Source organism: Triticum aestivum, chromosome 2D, assembly GCF_018294505.1.
Source record: "Triticum aestivum cultivar Chinese Spring chromosome 2D, IWGSC CS RefSeq v2.1, whole genome shotgun sequence".
Lineage (NCBI taxonomy): Eukaryota > Viridiplantae > Streptophyta > Magnoliopsida > Poales > Poaceae > Triticum > Triticum aestivum.
The window spans coordinates 640,995,368-641,013,187 of NC_057799.1; the positions used below are offsets into that span (position 1 = coordinate 640,995,368).

Sequence of the window (17,820 nt, forward strand, 5' to 3'; positions counted from 1 at the left end):
CTTTTTGCTCTCTGTATTTCGTTCGTATCGAAAAGTGCAGGCAACACTTGGAAACTGTAAAACATATATGCCCCCTGTTGCCGTGAAGATTGCCAATTATTCACTGACCGGTTATATGCCCTGACATCCCTGATACCGACGACTTGTTGCTAGTTGGAGACTACAACTTTATCGGGTCCACTGAAAACCGCAACAAACCCGACGGCAATGTGGATGATATCCTGCTTCTGTTCATCATCTCCGGGAGAGGTATTAGGTGTGTGTAAAAAGCATTATTATTTCAGTGGTTTTCTTTTTGAATTAAAGAGCGATTCACTCACAATTTTCATTTCATAAAACTGATTAAACAAACAAGATTCAGCAATCACCGCAAACATATAGTTCAATCAAATCATCTACCTATCCACTACGAGCCTCCCAAGAAACAAACATCACCCGATCAGACCATATTAATACAAACCAAAAAGCAGGTGACAAAACCACGTTCAATTAGTTGTAACAAGCGATTGTTTCAATGGTTTTATTACCATTTCAATTGTAAATGAGCTTATTTTCCACCGATACTCAGCCGGGCATAAAGTAATCCACATCATACATACAAATACTGTGGGCATCAGGTATCGCTATATTATATTCGTATTCACAACAACTTAGATATTATCATATTTCTGTACATACTCGGTCAAATCAGAAGAAGAAAATTGACTTGGAACAAACCTAGAACTTCAGTCTATTTGAAATGGTAGGAGTGCCTTGGAGGGGTGGTTGCCAGGTTGCCACACTTAGGCCGCTCCAGAGAGGTAACACTAGGAGAAGGTACGTACAAATGAAACCTCTAGTAGGTCTACGCCAACATTGGTGCATTGCATCAAATTCTGCTACTTGTCTATACAATAGCTTTGCAACAATCAACTAGTGATCTACGAGTAGAATTGGTATATCTTGGCCTCCATGATGATCTGTCTTAGCCCTCCAATGGGCCCAAGCACCATCAGCAGCACCCCACCAACGATGCAGAACTGAAGAGAATGGAAACACAAAAGATAAAATAAAATTGGATGATCAAATGAGAGATGTCTATTGCAGGCACACAGGATAAAAAAGAAAGATACTCCCTCGGATCAATATTATTTGTCGCTCAAACATATGTATCTAGACAGAGGGAGTACTAACTATTCATTCAGTTGATCTTACCCAGTTGGTGCACCATGAGAGGCTGAATACCCTGGGCTTGTAAACCGTGAGCCAGATGATGCAGGGAAGCTGGTCCGAACAAGAAGTTAGTTCTGATTAGCTCTGAATTCATATTTGCTTTAATGGAATTGGAATGGACCCGGATGGAATGCTTACGAAATAAGTTGTGGGCGCAAAGGCGAGCCCGCCGAAGAATCCGATAAGCCCACCGAAGAAGGGGAAGGTGATGCCTACGAACATTGTGAACGCTGCGCAGATTTGTATCCCATTAGTCATGTTTGTTTGGGACGATTTTTTTGGTTTAATTAACTGGAAGCAAGTGAGTTCGCTTGTGACAAGCGCATCAGGGCATTACCAACAAAGAGGCTCCGAGAAACCAAACGGAGCTTCCAACCGGGAGAGAAACGCATCTTCCTCACCAGCACCATTTCCATCATGTCGAACACCGGCATCGCATAAACCTGAGATGAGAAGGGTCGTCTCCCATGTTAAAAAAGTCTTAATTATGTACACATGACATTTAAAAAAACTAATGACTGCGTGAGTGGCTGGGAGGACGCGTACGTGTACCTGGTAGCTACCAATGACATGGACGACGACCATCATGTTGGCGGCGGCGATGAGCCACTTGGGCGTGTTGAGGGTGATGAGGATGTTGTCGTCGACGCTATTGCCGAAGGCCCAATAACCGACGAAAGCGACCGGGAAGTAGCAGAGCAAGACGATGGTGTAGGCCACGATCACGCCCTTCCACATGGGCTTCTTGGACGGCGTGTCCGCCGTGGACGGGATGGAGGCCTGGATCTCCAGCACGACGTTATGGCCTGAGAAGGAGAAGGCCATCTGTCCCAGGCCTCCCAGGAAGTCGAACACCATCCCCGAGGTAGTGGATGCCCGTAGGCTGTAGTCCACGCCGTCCGCCTTCCCCTTGTCCACCGAGGCGCCCCAAGCAATCGTCGAGTAGCTGTGGCGTTTGTTTGTCCATACGTCTCAATGTCAGTGGCCATGTCTAGCACTGTCTTCGTCCGGAATTAGTTGATCCTCAAACGGATGTATCTAAAACATCTAGATACATCCTTCGAGGGTCAACTAATTCGGTACCGAGGGAGTATTAATTATGGTTTTGACAAATTGGTTTCCTATGGTATGTACCAGATCGACATGAGGGCGGCAGCAAGGGAGATGGTGGCGATGGAGTCGAAGTTGGGGAGCTGGGAGATGACGAACTGGGCGGAAGCAAAGATCATGATGAAGTAGGAAAGCTTTATGTCCTTGCACCTGCCGTCGCAGACGAGGTCGTGGAACTTCTTGAGTGACTTGCCGCCGGTGATCATGTACACGATGTCCAAGCTGATCTCGACAACGAGCTGCTGCGGCACGACGATCCACAGCCCTAGCGTCTCGCCGAACGCGTACTGCCCCAGCTCGTGATACCTGTCGAACCGCTTCCCGGGCACCATCTCGTGCATCTCCACCATTTGCCACAGCGTGTACAGCGTCATGATCCACGACAGGGTCATCACCGCGACGCCGGGTCCCCTAAAACCATCAAACATCAGTGAAACCGACGACATGTACAAAATAGTAATACATAATATGGATGCCAATGGAGTTGAAGGTGATCCCATTTCCAACAGTATGTATGTACCAGCCGAGCTCGGACATGGCATAGGGTAGGGTGAGCACGCCGGCACCGACCATGGCTGTGACATTGTGGAAGGCCGAGTACCACCACTTGCCGTTCCTCGATGCTGTGACCGGGAGCCAGTCGTCGATCTTTCTCTCCTCCACAGTCCTCCAATCCTGCTAGTTTTCACCGTTGTTGTTACCCATTGGAAAAAAGGATCCAATATCTTATTTCATGAATTAATACAAGTATGGTAGAGCTTATCACTGGCGGAGGGCGTGTGGAATTGTGTCCCCGACGGGTCTCCCGGGATCCAGTCGGTTTGATTTTTAGGTAGATCCTTCTAGATTCGACCGACTTTCATGGTCTACGGAGTTTTTACAGGCCCTTATCGGTGTTTTCTTCTCCAAGGCTACGATTTGCTTCGTAGATCATGGCTGACAGCAGCTCTTGGTCCGCATCCGCGACCTCCCAGCCGTTGCTTCTACAAGCTCCTTGGTTTAAAAAAGTTAGCTCCGCCAAGGCGGAGGCCAACATGCGATATTGAGCTATGCTCACGACGCGCTACCGATGGATGCAAGAGAAAGAAGACTTCAACGCTCCCATGATTTTAAATGTAATATTTTTTAAGGATGTGTTTATAAGGACCTGTGATACTTCATATATGACCTTAGGCCTTTTTTAGAGAAAGAAAGAAAGAAAGAAATAAAGAAAGAAAGGAAGGAAGAAAGGACACAAATTAGTGTTTGTCTAGTGGCCAAGTCAGGACTCAGGACAGAAACGAGGGAGAGGCTCATTGAGCAATGCTAATGTTACCAGTAGGTGAGCAAAACAGTGTGTTTTTGTTAACTAAACTGCACATTTGATCATTGAGCCATGCTTGAAAACAACGCACGTGGAAGGGCCCACTAAAGACAACTGATTCCTTTATATTCACGCAAGTTGACTTGTCATATTGACTAAATGTCAAATTAGTCGGTGTCGTCGCATGCGTAATCAAGGCCAACTCATGACAAAGATATGTTTTTTTCTCTCTCTATCTAGGATGTATATATTCACCTAACCACAATGATATTTATAATACCCCAAAGATATTTAGTAGTACATGGTAGTAATTGACATGTAGATCTTGGATTTGAGGGACGATTATCCACTGTAAAAAAAATATTTCACTCTTGGGCCGCAAGGAATTTACACTTAATATGCAAGTACGACAAATTTATTGTTTACTGAAAATAAAAATTCCTCAATTAAGGCAAAGCATCACATATCACACCAATTATGTGACCATCATCATGGGGTATTTGATGAACATTTCGTACATTTTCTTTGTAAAACGAAGAGAAAGGTTAAAAAAACAAACGAGTAGCAATATCTGGAATCCTGCATGCAAGTGCCATTTAAAAAAAGGGTAACATTTTGTCTCCATTCTATTCCACTTTGTCCATCAAGGGTTTCTTTGATTCAAAGAATTTCTAAATTACGTTTGGAGAATTCTATCCCTATGTTTTTTTTCTACAAGGATTGTTTGATTCGTAGGACAACTCATAGGAAATATTTTCCTTTGAATATACTTACATCAGTTTACATAGGAAAAATTTCATCCACTTCAACCTGATGTGCTAAATCTTTTGTTTTTTCCTGTGCACAATGAAACGTCACTACTAATCATAATCTACTGGAGATGGCATGTCATTCTTGTATTTATTTTTCTGTTCTGTGTTTTAGAGATCGTGCGAATCAAAGAGGCTCCTAATGTCCACCTCTAATCCTCCTTGTTTCACACCTGTAGACAACTCTCTCTCTCTCTCTCTCTCTCTCTCTCTATATATATATATATATATATATATATATATATATATATATATCATGAAATTAGCAACCGAAATTTGAACAAGGAAGATTATTCCATGGCTAGCGAAACATTGCCGACAAAACGAATCAAAACCAGAACGACAAGAGAGAGAGAGAGAGAGAGAGAGAGAGAGAGAGAGAGAGAGAGAGAGAGAGAGAGAGAGAGAGAGATTCACCTTGGGCGGCAGGGAGGTGTGGTTCTCCGCTGGCCGCTACCCGTGTTCCCATGGCCGGTTAGGCAGATTTGTCTTCAACCAGCAAAGCTTCGGCAATGGAGAGATTTCCAAGAGGTTGGGATTTGCGAGTGTGTATGTATGTCATGCAGAAGAGGCCGGCTTATTTGTAGAGCTGCGTGCAGCGTTAGCATGTACTGACTGTTGACTTCAGAAGGCAAAACCTGCAGGTAACTGGAAACGGTCATCCTCGCGTCGCTGTGACTCCCCGGCCTCCTCCCGAGCGCCATATGTCCGTCGCCGGTCGCCCCATCTGGTTTCAACAGTCTACGTTTTATTTATTTTATTTTTGGTGATGAGGACCTGTATTTATTTATTTATTTTATTACAGGAAGCGCTAGTGCAATGACACAATTAATTGAGTACTCGTTTTTTCCAAAAACTGTCAAAGGGTATATATTAAATTAAGTTGATCAACTCTTATGAGGGCATCTTTACAAAAAATAAAAATCACACAACAGTCCTCAATACTCACCGTAGACCAGAATACTATTACCTGGTCCCAATAAATTTGTCTACATATATTCGTATCTAAACAAGTAATTCCGAACAGAAGCGGTAGATTTGATACCTTGACGTTATAATTCAGCAATACGGTTAGGTATACTTGTGTATTTACTGAGACATGAGGTCTAATTAATCGAACTTATAATATTTCTAATGCATACAATTCAGCAATACTCGAATGCATAATTTTAAACGCCACAATCAAACTCATTTTTGTTTTGTTTTAAACATGCATGTCTCAAACCCTACTACAAAATGTTCATGTCACTGCATAGTTCCAATAAAAAGTCTGCAAAAATGTTTGAACTTGCAATGTATGAACATCTGCAAATAAGAAAAAAAATGAAATTTAAGAAGAAGAAAAAATACCATTTAGACAAAATGTCAAACATCTGGTTTCAACAATCTATATAAGTTTTATTTATTTTATTTTTGGTGATGACGACCTGTACTTATTTATTTATTTTATTACAGGAAGCGCTAGTGCAATGACACAATTAATTGAGTACTCGTTTTTTCCAAAAAATGTCAAAGGGTATATATTAAATTAAGTTGATCAACTCTTACGAGGGCATATTTACAAAAAATAAAAATCATACAACAATCCTCGATACTCACCGTAGACCAGAATACTATTACCTCCATCCAAAAAATTTGTCTTAGATTTGTCTAGATACAAATGTATCTAACACCAAAATGTGTCTACATATATCCGTATCTGAACAAATCTAAGACATGTAATCTGGGACAGAAGGAGTAGATTTGATACCTTGATGATTTTCCACTTGCTGCCATTATACGGTTAGGTTCACATATGCATGTGTATTTACTGAGACATGAGTTATAATTGATCAAACTTATAATATTTCTAATGCATACAATTCAGTAATACTCAAATGCAAAATTTTAAACGCTACAATTAAAATCATTTTTTTAACATGCATGTCTCAAACCTTACTACAGAATGTTCATGGCACTGCATAATTCCAATGAAATGTCTGCAAAAATGTTTGAAACTGCGATATATGAACAACTACAAATAAGAAAAATGAAATTTAAGATTTTTTTTTTGAGTTGTTATAACTTCTAATGGCAAAAGTGAGTAGTGGGACACAACCAGTGGCATAAATGATAAAAACCCTTACACGAAAGGTCAAACACCTTGTGTGTAGTAGTGGTTGCCGAGGTGCTATGGTGGGACAAGGGTGGGGTTGCAGTAAGGGGGCGAAAGCCTTATGATGGCTAGAGTGGTTTCTGGTTGGCGACGTTCTCCGATCTCGGTCTAGTGCGGACAATTACTTCTAATGGAGGATCAAGGTAGGAGCGCGTGGGGAGGAGGGGGGATATAGGAGTTGAGGACGAGACTAGAGGGTGGAGTGGTGGACAGTTGCCACATGAGGGAGAGGAATTGGAAACATTTTTCTCCACCCATGGGCCAGTCAAGTAGGGGGTTATGGGCCACAGAAAATAGGGTGTGTACGTGATCCAATTTTTGTGTACCCAAAGCACCTAAGAATAATTTTGAGGGTTCTATTGGTGGCTTGGATGTTGGGGGTGGAGATGGAACCTAGGCATTCTGAACTGCGGCTTGGGTAGTGATAATGAACTTCAAACTGTAGCCTACTATAGATTAATGTCACTACAACGTTTCAAAGACAACATGAGACCTGATGTCGGCCTAGCTACGCCACTTCTCAAATGGATATGTAGAAGCCTTCCATCAAAAGTTAGTTGTCCAGGCCACTTCCCTAGACTTTGAGTTGGATCTAATTCTCGTTCCCGACACAAAAGAGGGTAGACTTCATCCGAGACACATGGATTATATTGCTTCTTTCAAAGGCTCTTAGGTTTGGCATGATTAGACACCAACCACACAATCAACGAGTTTTTCATATATAGTTTAAATATACATGTTTATCGGACATTTAGTAGCTTAAGATTGTGTTTGCTTGAGAGCCAAGAACCAAGTTATATCTCAACCTTTTCTTAACAAAACTTTATTACATTAGATAGTAAGATCATGGGACACAACTAGATGAGGAGTAACATAAACAACAAAAGTAAATGTTATCTTAACCAAATATAAAACTACAATGGAGTCCCGGGCCTCGATTCTCTCGCCAAAGGCACAACCAAGGATATCGTGATTGCACCATAGAAAATCTCACGTGCAATAGACAACAACGAGCAACTTAGTCACAAGTGCCTACAAACACCTTTAGAGGAGTAAACGTTGTTGAATCACCACAACAATAGACTGTTGTGTACGATGGAGATTGGCGACACACCAAGCAATTTGGTAGGGGTACTGCCCTATCTAGGCAGGTAGTCATACCAGCATCGCCTGACCAGGCTAACGAACTTGCTCATAGAGGCTCGAAAGAAGATGATAATGCTGCCGACAAAGCCTACAAAGCCACGCCGGCGAAAACAACAAGAATCAGCCCTTGGCCGTGATGATCGATGGGGACACAAAACTCTCTCCCTTCTCGGCATCTCACTGTAAAGTGCCACAAAGGTGGGATTGGGGATGGAGCCTTTTAATTTTGAACAACGCCTACAGTAATGCCGGGGAGATGCCGCTGGACCCAAAAACCTAATTTAGAGACCCTGCATACACACTGGAGATGTAGACCTTCATGGAACCCTAGACCCTCCTTTCTTGCAGCGATGGGAAAATGAATATTATCCTTACAAACAAGTGTTTCCTTTAAATCATCTTAACCTCATTTTACATTTGGTGGCTCTTTTGTTTAGATAATTATATTTGCTGACTAATCCTATTAACCTAAATACTTCCTCCGGATGGGAATATGAGTCGGGCATGGATTTTTAGATTTCAATTTGACTATTGAAATATGTTTTATATGGCAAACAAAATACAACTTTAGATTCGTCCTCGACTGATGTTTCCAAACATACATTTTTTTTTGTGACATATTGCACATGTTTTGTCAATCAAATTGAGGACCTAAAAATCCACGTCAGACTTATATTCCCAGCCGAAGGATTATTGTATTTCACCCGAAAAAAGAAGAAGAAAGGATTATTGTATTCCCGAGACTAGTCGGCCCATGGACCAAATCCACCGGAAACATACGCGCAAGTATACATCCGAGAAAAGTATACATGCACAGAGCATGTGGACTTGTCAAATGCAAGATCCAGAAGTGGACTGAAGCTCGAGCACTGGACTACATCGCTGTTGCTTAGATGGAGCAAATGACGTTGTTGCCGTAGACTTTGAAAACAACAAGTCTTTTGTTCTTGCTGCGGTGAGCACGCTATCCTGTGACCAGTGGAACCCGGACAAGTGGCAAGTCAACATATCAGCAGAGCTTAGACTAGCCACAGTGGGAGTAACTTCGGTAGTAACATCGAGTCCAACTCAGCAATTTTGCTTATGTGGCAATGAGTTAATGAGGAGAGATGTAGTACTAGTAACTTAGCTAGTTACTGTAACATCACATGTCCCAATGCAATATGAGTCTATAACGTAATAAATGAAGCTTTGCATGTTACCACACTTATGTTACTACCCACTATTGAGGTAGTAACATAGAGTAGTAACATGGGCATGTTACTACTCTATGTTACTACCCATTGTGGCTAGTCTTAGGCTGGTCACAATGGGGAGGAACTTAGGAGTAACATCACACACTCCAATACTACTTTGCTTATGTGGCACATATTTAATGAAGAGAGAGGTGCTTGTGGTAACTAGCTAAGTTACCGGAACATCACACACTTCAAGAAACAATGAGTCTATAACCTAATAAATACATCATTGCATGACACTACATAGATGTTCCTACCTACTACGAAGGTAATAACATAGTCTAGGAAAGTGTGTAAGTTACTTCTTACCCATTGTGACCAGCCTTAGAGATCATTTTATAGTTACGATGCTCAAGAGGTACTAGAGTAGTAGTAGTAAGCAGCGCATAGGTAATTTAGTAGCAATGCCCGTAGGCGAATTATCATCGAGCACGTGAGCGATCGAGCTCCTAGTCAAGATTCAAGAAGCCACTTGAATTTCCAACATGCCAAGATTCAAGATTCAAGACACTGACTGCAGTACCAATAGCAAGTGGGGAACGCTGACGTTCAGTTGGCCAATGAAGGCAAAGGGTCCTGCCCAGTTCATGCACGGCTTCTTGGTGGAAATTTCCTTTCGCTTTCCTCTGGCGTATTGGCGCCCCATCGCACTGGCGACCGCACCGCCCCGTCGCTCCTTTTTTTCCTTTATCTTTCCGTTTTTAACCAGTTTTTTTGTCTCTTTTGAGTTTATTTCTTGAACGCCGATAACTGTCACACGTGTGGGCGTTAAGGAATCTGCCCACATGTTTTGTGTGGCGCCTAAGAGGACCAGCCCACACGTCTGTGTGTGGGCAAAACAACTAGCGCCCACACGTCTTCTTTTCCCCTCCCGGTCCCTCTTACACGCGTGCGTGTGGGCGAAATAGATAACGCCCACACGTCCGGTACGTCAGGCCTCGTACCTCGTGGTCCCACACGCCCCACGTGACACTTTACCGCGCGCCCCGCAGTTGCCATGGGCCGGACCCTCGTCCATGTTCGCTTAAGTGCAGTTGCCATGTCGCTGAACTACGGTTGCCATGTCGGACAACTACAGTTGCCATGTTTGCTCAACTGCAGTTGCCATCTCAGGTCACAGTTTCAGATTGACAACTACAGCTGTTGCCATGGGTGGTCTGGTCTACTGCAGTTGCCATGATTTGAAAACTTTAGGAGTTGCCACCTACTAACACTAGGCAGTTGCCATGTAGCGCTACGAAAAAGGCATGGCAAAAAACATGTTCGGGTAAAAGAGAGAGTTGCCATGTGGTCACAAGCACGCTAGGGCAGTTGCCATTTAAAAAAAAGAGTTGCCATCTGCTTACGTGCACGCTAGGGCAGTTTGCCATGTACCATGCAAAACATATGGCAACTGACATGTTCGGGTAAAAAAAAGAGAGTTGACATCTGCTTGCAATCACACTAGGGCGGTTGCCATGTACACTGCAAAACGCATGGCAACTGACAGCTTGGGTGTGGGAGAGGAGGCGGACGTGTGGGCGAGATGGCAAACGCCCACACACCAGCCCTTGTGCGTGACTGAAAACTGGTGTGTGGGCGAACTGCTAAGCGCCCACACACCGGCCCCTCGGTGTGGTAAAACGGATGTATGGGCGACCTCTCTCACACACCACACACGCGAGTTGTCCTACGTGGCATACAAAATCAGCTAATTCGTGTCAAGATTCGTGCAGAAGTTATTAGACGGTGATGGAGGCGTGTGGGTGAGTTGGCTAACGCCCACACGTGTGGGCGTTACACTTTTTGTATTTCTTTTTCTTCTTTTGTTTCTTCTTTTTTTTCATCGTTAATTAAATTTTTTTCTTTGCATTTTCTTTGTTTCTCTTTTAAATTTTCCTTTCACTTTTATTTTTCTGAATATACTCTTTCCTGTTTACATTACTATTTTTTGGAATTGTCATGATAAATATTCGTTAATATACGATGAACATTTTATTAAATACAAGATGAATTTTCTGAAAACACGACATACATTTTCTTACATACGATGGATCTCTAGCCAAAAATAATCAAAATTCGATTCTCAAAGAACTTGTGAAAAATACAGTTTGGAGACCCCTTGAACTAGACCGACAACCCTTGAACTAGATTGGTTGAAGCAGCATACATACATATTACAATTTTGCATTTTAAATTTGAAGACTAAAACACGAGCAACAATCACTCCCACTAACACCGCGGTGTTGCGAAAAACACGAGCATTCCTCTCCTTCCAAATTTCCCACGAGATAAGCATCATTAAAGAGCGTGGTAGTTCTCTCTCCTCAAGTCTCAGATCCGTTTTCATCACCCTTTGGTATGTTTCGTGGGGATCTTTTTTATTCAGCGCATAAATGTTGATTCGTTCATGTGTTTAGAAGTAAGAGGTGCAGCATGCCAGGGTCCTCGAAGGAGTAGTAGAGCAGAGGATCTTCTTAGCGATTTGGATGTACAGAGTTTATGATACAAAGACCTATTTTATTTTTGTACCGGCTATTGAATTTTCTCCTTTCTATCTCCGAACCCTTTTGATATGTTCTTTACTCCTGATTTCAGCCTTTTAAGGATTGCGGAGAGCATGGATCGCCATATGGAAGGAGATGCCATCCTTACTGTCGTTGTTTTTGGCATGTTGCTGCCATCTTTCTAATTCTTGCACTGCAGAGACCTTAGTCTATCCATGTATGTCATGCCTTCTATTCAATTTTTTGACTTTTATGTACACGTGTGCTCTTGCATTACTTACTAGATCGTGTTGTATACGATGATCCATTGTCAGCTATACAAATGTTCTAATTTTAAAACTTTGTCAAGTTCAGTTCAGATTTAATTTTACTTCACCTCTTTTTGCATGGACAATGTGTGTGGTGTATAGACGACCACTGTGTGAAATTCATAGGCATTGTGAGGGCATGGAGAAAGGATTTGATTTTGATTCTTTTTTTCAGGGTTCAGAACTGTTACCTTGCTACACCTACACATGTGGAAACTTAAACTTGGCAGTCTAAAATTAAGCAGCAAACTTCATTGCCGGTCATCTAAAAATTCAGTGACAACAGCTGGCACACGAGCTTCATTTTTTAGTAGAGATAGTAGATGATGCAGATGACAGTTCTACCTCTTTGACTGAAACAAGAACTTTCTCACCAAGGGCATACCTACAAGACAGGGGCATACCTGCAGGACAACATGAGGTCCTCAGGCACGCATCACACATTCACCAAAGATATGGAGCTACCATTTTAGATTAGTACTAGCATATTGGTACATAGTGTGTGTTTTAGCATATTAGTAGTAGCATACCTGCAGGAGGTCCTAAGTTTGTTCAGTTCTATACAAATTTGAGTTGGTATGTAGTGTTGAGAGGATCCTAAAATATTGTACTACATAATCTCTTTCCAGGTTCTTGAAAACCTGCACTCTTCTGTTGAATTTCGCATTTTGGTCGATCTGTACTGCATCTTTTATTGTTGTCAGCCTAGAATTATATCGCATTTTGATCTTGTACGGGCAGATTCATAATTATGCCTTCATACTAATTTGACTGCACAAGGCTGCAATATTATTTCATGGTCCACAACAGAACTGAAGGTGCCAAAATGAAACTTTCTTCTTCTCATGTATCAAAGTATTAACCAACCAATTTTTTTAGTATCTAAATTGTTAAGTTTAGGATGATAACAGAAAGGGTTGTCTTGAAGATCCTTTTAGATTTGTACTAGGAGGCCTTTGTATATGCAGATATTCCAGTTTATTAATTAATCTACCAGCGGTGGTTTGGATTGGCTCATGACCTTATGTTGATGCCCATTTATATCTGAGAACTAAGGGGTCTATTCTTTTAACCATGAACCGATTTAAGTAGCAAGTCCAGTTTTTGTTGGTTAGTTGTATCATTGTTCTTCAACACTGAGCACTAATTGATAACCAGCCATGATCATCCATCCATCGATTTAGTTTGCTTTTTTTTCTTTTGTTAGTTCTAGCTAAGTGAAATCTATCTGAAGCTTTGAACCTTAACAACGCCCGTGATTTGACTCTTGGTGCTTGTGAATTCTGAATGAAGTACAAGCAGCCAATCTTTCTGAATGAATTTGTTGATGATTTGCATGGTTATTCTTCATTCTGGGTGCATGGCTATTCTTGCGTTTGAGCCTTAGGCAAGCCGCAATGAAATCTGATTGCACTGTTTTGTGAGCCATTTAAACTGAAATCATTCATCCATTTTATTCAGAAAGTTCATCCCAATATTTTGGATCACTACACAGAATTTGTTTCAACTTGCCATGTGTCAGTTCACCAACAGTACCGAGACTATGCAACTTGGAACATCAAGTAAGAGCATATCCATGTTTTACTTATTATATTCTTTGAGAAAGCTATGGGATTTACAAACTAAAAATATGAATTGTTCAAAAAAATTTCGAACAATGTTGTTCTGTTATGGTTGTAATTGTTTGAGTGGTATTTTTTTTACTGTTTAAGCATATATTTATTTATTTTGCATGGCACTTTTGCTAATATAAATTACAAATGATATATAATATTCCAAAAAATGTTTGTCACCATAAAAAGGATTCCAATTTAAAAATTATTCTTGATTTTTTTAATACATCCAAAAAGGAAATACTCCTTGTAACCTTATCTCCAGCGTTTCCAAAATTTAGATTAAAAAGTTATATTTAATATTTCGCCCGGTGCAACGCACGGGTATTTGTACTAGTCTATATCTATCTATATCTATATCTATATCTATACCTACTAATAAAGCAAGGTGCGTTTCTCCGATTTTTTTCATCCGTTCACCATCGAAAAGATTTTTTTTTCTATTCGAGGTGGTACTAAAGTTTTGTCCGTTCGTCTATTAGAAAAGGAAAAATGCCAGATTACGTACATGGGCCGCTCGCAGTGTGGCATAGGAAAGCTAGCCCAGTTATTTTCATGTTCATGTATGTGTGAAAGTCCTATTTATCGCACTGAGCGTTAGATAGTTGCAAATTCGCACAGGGAGCCAAGCTGGGCTGGCCCGTTTTCTTTTTTTCTTTTGTGTTATGTTTCTATTTTTCTTTTTCGTTTCTTGCTCTTCTTCTATGGTCTTTTTTCCTTTCAAGTTTTTTTCCATTTTTTCGGAAATCCAAAATTTTGAGAAAATTTCACAATCATAAAAATTTGACTTTTCAAAGCAATGTTCAGAGTTATAAAATTTATTACATTTTTTTTAATTTGTGTTATGATTCTATTTTTCTTTTTCATTTCTTTCTCTTCTTATTTGGTCTTTTTTCCTTTCAAGTTTTTCCCCTTTTTCATAAATTCAAAATTTGGAAAAAAGTTCATAATATCATAAAAGTTTGACTTTTTAAAAAATTCTCAGAATTATAAAATTTATTCCATTTTGAAAAATGTTCAGAACATCAAATATTTGTTCCCGTTCCAAAATAGTTGCAAATTCGCACAGGGCGTCTGAGCTGGGCTGAACCGTTTTGTTTTTTTGTTCTGTGTTATGTTTCTATTTTTTTTCCATTTCTGTCTATTTTTCTTTCCTATTCTTTTGTCCTTTTTTTCACGTTTATTTTTCTTGCTCCCTTTTTGCGTAAATTAAAATTTTCTTATAAGTTCATTATATAAAAAAATTAGATTTTCTAAAAAATGTTCGGGATTTTAAAATATATACCGTTTTGCAAAATGTTAAGAACATTAAATATTGGTTCTCATTTAAAAATTGGTTTAGAATTTTAAAATAATGTTCCATTTTTCTTTGTGTTTTCCAAAGTTGTTTGAGATTTTCCAAAAAAGTATTTAAAAAATGTTCTAAATACGAAAAATATTCTTGTTTTAGTGAAATGTTCGCAAATTCAAAATAATGTCAAGAAACATATTTTCAAAATTTGTTCTGAATGTTCAAAATATGTTTCATTTTTAAAAAATCACAAATTAAAAACATGTTCATGGTATTATAAAAGGTTTTTGTTTTCAAATAAAATTGTGAATTTTGAGTGTTTCATATTTTGTTGTCTATTTATGAAAATGTAAAGAATTTCAGAAAATGTTTGGGATTTTCAAAATTATTCATGTTTCCAGGAATGTTCAACAATTTATATATTTTAAACAGTTCAACTTTTTTTTCCAATCTGACCTTGGAGTATGATCTTAAAGGTTTGAGATGGCCATTGGTTGATAGGACTCGTTTCTTTGAGTGGCTAGCAGCATGTAGTCGGGTCTTTGAGGACATGATTTTGATCCCTCAACTCATCAATTTTTTTGATTTTTTTCGTGCCTTACTAACACAGGTCGTCTTGGCGCCTACCTGTGTGTGTCCCATGCGCTATTTTACGCAACTAGTGTTATGTAGTAGCCCCCACACAGTTGGCCCAAAAAAAATTGGTCCGTCGCATAGGCTGTATTATGCCTCAGCTACACTCCCCTACTGGGTCGTTCGAGGGAGCAATTTTTTTTCCTTGGGCCAATAAACAAGAATGTTGGTTTGGCTCGAATAAAAATATTGTAGTCATGCGAGCGTTAAAATAATTAAAGAGAATAAACCCTAATAGAGAAGGGACATTGGTGTTTGGTTATGCGCTAAATATGCTAATGAAATGGGATTTATGCGCTACAATTAGTAATCCACCCGGTTATGCCATCGTAAGAGAGAATGGTCGAAGCAACTGTGCCCCGAAGGTCACCGCATAGCTACCAAATGAGAGGCGGACACAACCCCTAGGCAGTGGCGGACCTCAAGGGAAAAAAGGCACGAGTTGGAGCCACACCGACTAACCCCACCACTATCAAGATCTCGCGGGACAAACATGACCCGCGAGAAGACCACAACTCCTCTCTCTATTGCACCGCTATGGAGACCATTTTTGGTGGACACATTAATTATCTCTCCCATTGCTTCTCCAAAGAAACATCTATCCCTAATCTTTTCCTAATCCTAATCCTAATCCTAATCCTAATTCCTAATTTCCTATTTCCTAATTTTTTCTTTCCCTAATAATAAAGCACGGATCGACTTTGTCGGGTTCACCGTCACAATACGCTTTCTTCTCATGTTATAATACGCTTTCAGTTTGAATTTAAAACATATTCGAGGTGGTACTAAATTTCTAATGGTCCAAAAATCTATTTAAGAACTTACACTTGGTTGCTGCATTGGGCCTCGGCGCGCCTAGGCCTCAGCCCATCAGACCCGTCCGATCTGAGGAGGCAAAAAATAGGAGCTGGCGTGGTGGATCAAACTCCCGACCTGAGATACTAACACAAAGCCCAAGTCCATCTGAGTTACATCATTGTTGTTAATAGAAAAGATTATTTGTTAACTTATTAAATAGTCCCACCTCGCTTGCTTATACTGCATCAGAACAACTTATATACGTTTATAATTTGATGTCAATTAGCCTCCTGAAGAATCAATTGACAGAAAGAAAAGTCATAAAAGAGGGAATCAATTTCGATATGGTCCAGGAAGGAAAGGAATAAAGAGGGCATAAATTCTCTTCTATGAGAAAAAAGGAAGGAAGGATATGGAAATATAATATGGGCCAATGGGAGAGACATGGAAACAAAAATCTTAGAATGTGTCACACAAGGAAGGAGATGGAAATTAATATCTCAAGGACCAATGAGGCGAGGAACACACAGTGGGCTATACATGAATTGCGTTCCAGGTCGGCCAGTCGCGTGGCCGTGGCCATGGCGCCGCTGTAGCTCCGGCGACGCAAGGCAGGCAACGGGCAGCGGCGGCGCGAGATCATATTGCGTGGGTCTAGGGACTGTCAAACATATGCACAACAGCCGTGCATAGTTGATACACCTGCATGCAAATTAAAGAAAATCGATCCAATACTATGGACTCATGTAAAACGACAACGGCCGTGCATTAATTGGTAGACCTGCCTAGAAAAGCAAAGGTAAGTAAAATTCTCTTTTCGCAAAAAAAGTAAGTAAAAAGGCTATTCTGATTTATATGTTTCTTGTTATTATTTGCTCCCAGTCAACAATATGTTTCCTGTGCCGAGGTGACCGGCGGATCGGCGGTGCCCCAGTTGCATCAATGACATGTTTTACTATATACGCCAAATCAAGGAGGAGGGCCTCACGATTTTAAGGTGCTCGACAAAGCATGTGCCGCCTAGCAGAAGTTGGCCACGCTAGACCCGCTGGCACAGTGGCACCCTTCACCATCGCACGAGGAAGAGGACCCATTGTTCAGTGTTTACTCTATAGCGACGCACGAGCGTTATGCCATAGTATGATCACAAGCACATCACTTTAGATTGATCATGTTAGTCGTGAATAGATGGACAATATAAGCATCATTGGCGATGGTGACATGGAGGAGAAATGGTATCATAATAGAATAAGTTGCTAAGCGCATATGAGGATTTGTTTCTTCCGTTGCAACGCACGGGCACATTTCCTGTTGTCATTCATTTCAAATGAGGGGGGAGGGGGGATAAGCGGTAACATGGGGTGCTGTTTTGAAATAGATGCCATGTACCTATTTTTGTGGCAGGAGGGGGTCAGTCATGTGATGTTTCTCTTTCTTCCCGTTGCAACGCACGGGCATTTTTGCTAGTAATAATAAAGCACGGATTGACTTTGTCGGGTTCATCGTCACAATACGCTTTCTTCTTATGTCATAATACGCTTTTACGATTGTATAGATAAGATCGTAATATAAACGAGGTGGTACTATTCATGTGATCATGGGGCCCGTCACGCACGACGTTAGTTCTGGTCACCTGGTACTACTCAAACACGTAGACACTAGCTAGGAAACAAGACACGCGACGCCCAAACCGAATCAAACTCAAACACCAACTTGCG

At 40.8% G+C, this 17,820-nt stretch overlaps 1 protein-coding gene across 1 annotated transcript; it reads right to left on the reverse strand.

Moving 5' to 3' along the window:
- Nucleotides 1-920: 920 nt before the first annotated feature.
- Nucleotides 921-4,903, reverse strand: LOC123050693 (lysine histidine transporter 2). The gene is made up of 8 exons (XM_044473451.1): nucleotides 4,859-4,903; nucleotides 2,843-3,000; nucleotides 2,347-2,733; nucleotides 1,765-2,158; nucleotides 1,550-1,655; nucleotides 1,351-1,442; nucleotides 1,195-1,263; nucleotides 921-1,019 (listed from the first exon to the last, which is right to left on the reverse strand). Exons 1-8 carry the CDS (start codon nucleotides 4,901-4,903, stop codon nucleotides 921-923), a joined length of 1,350 nt encoding a protein of 449 aa, XP_044329386.1.
- Nucleotides 4,904-17,820: the final 12,917 nt, after the last annotated feature.

Coding starts and splice junctions, on each gene's coding strand:
- LOC123050693 (XM_044473451.1), bottom strand. CDS start 4,903: ATGGGAACACGGGTAGCGGCCAGCGGAGAACCACACCTCCCTGCC. Junction 3,001..4,858: donor GAGAACCACACCTCCCTGCC/GCCCAAGGTGAA, acceptor GGTGAAAACTAG/CAGGATTGGAGGACTGTGGA. Junction 1,656..1,764: donor ATGTCATTGGTAGCTACCAG/GTACACGTACGC, acceptor TTCTCATCTCAG/GTTTATGCGATGCCGGTGTT.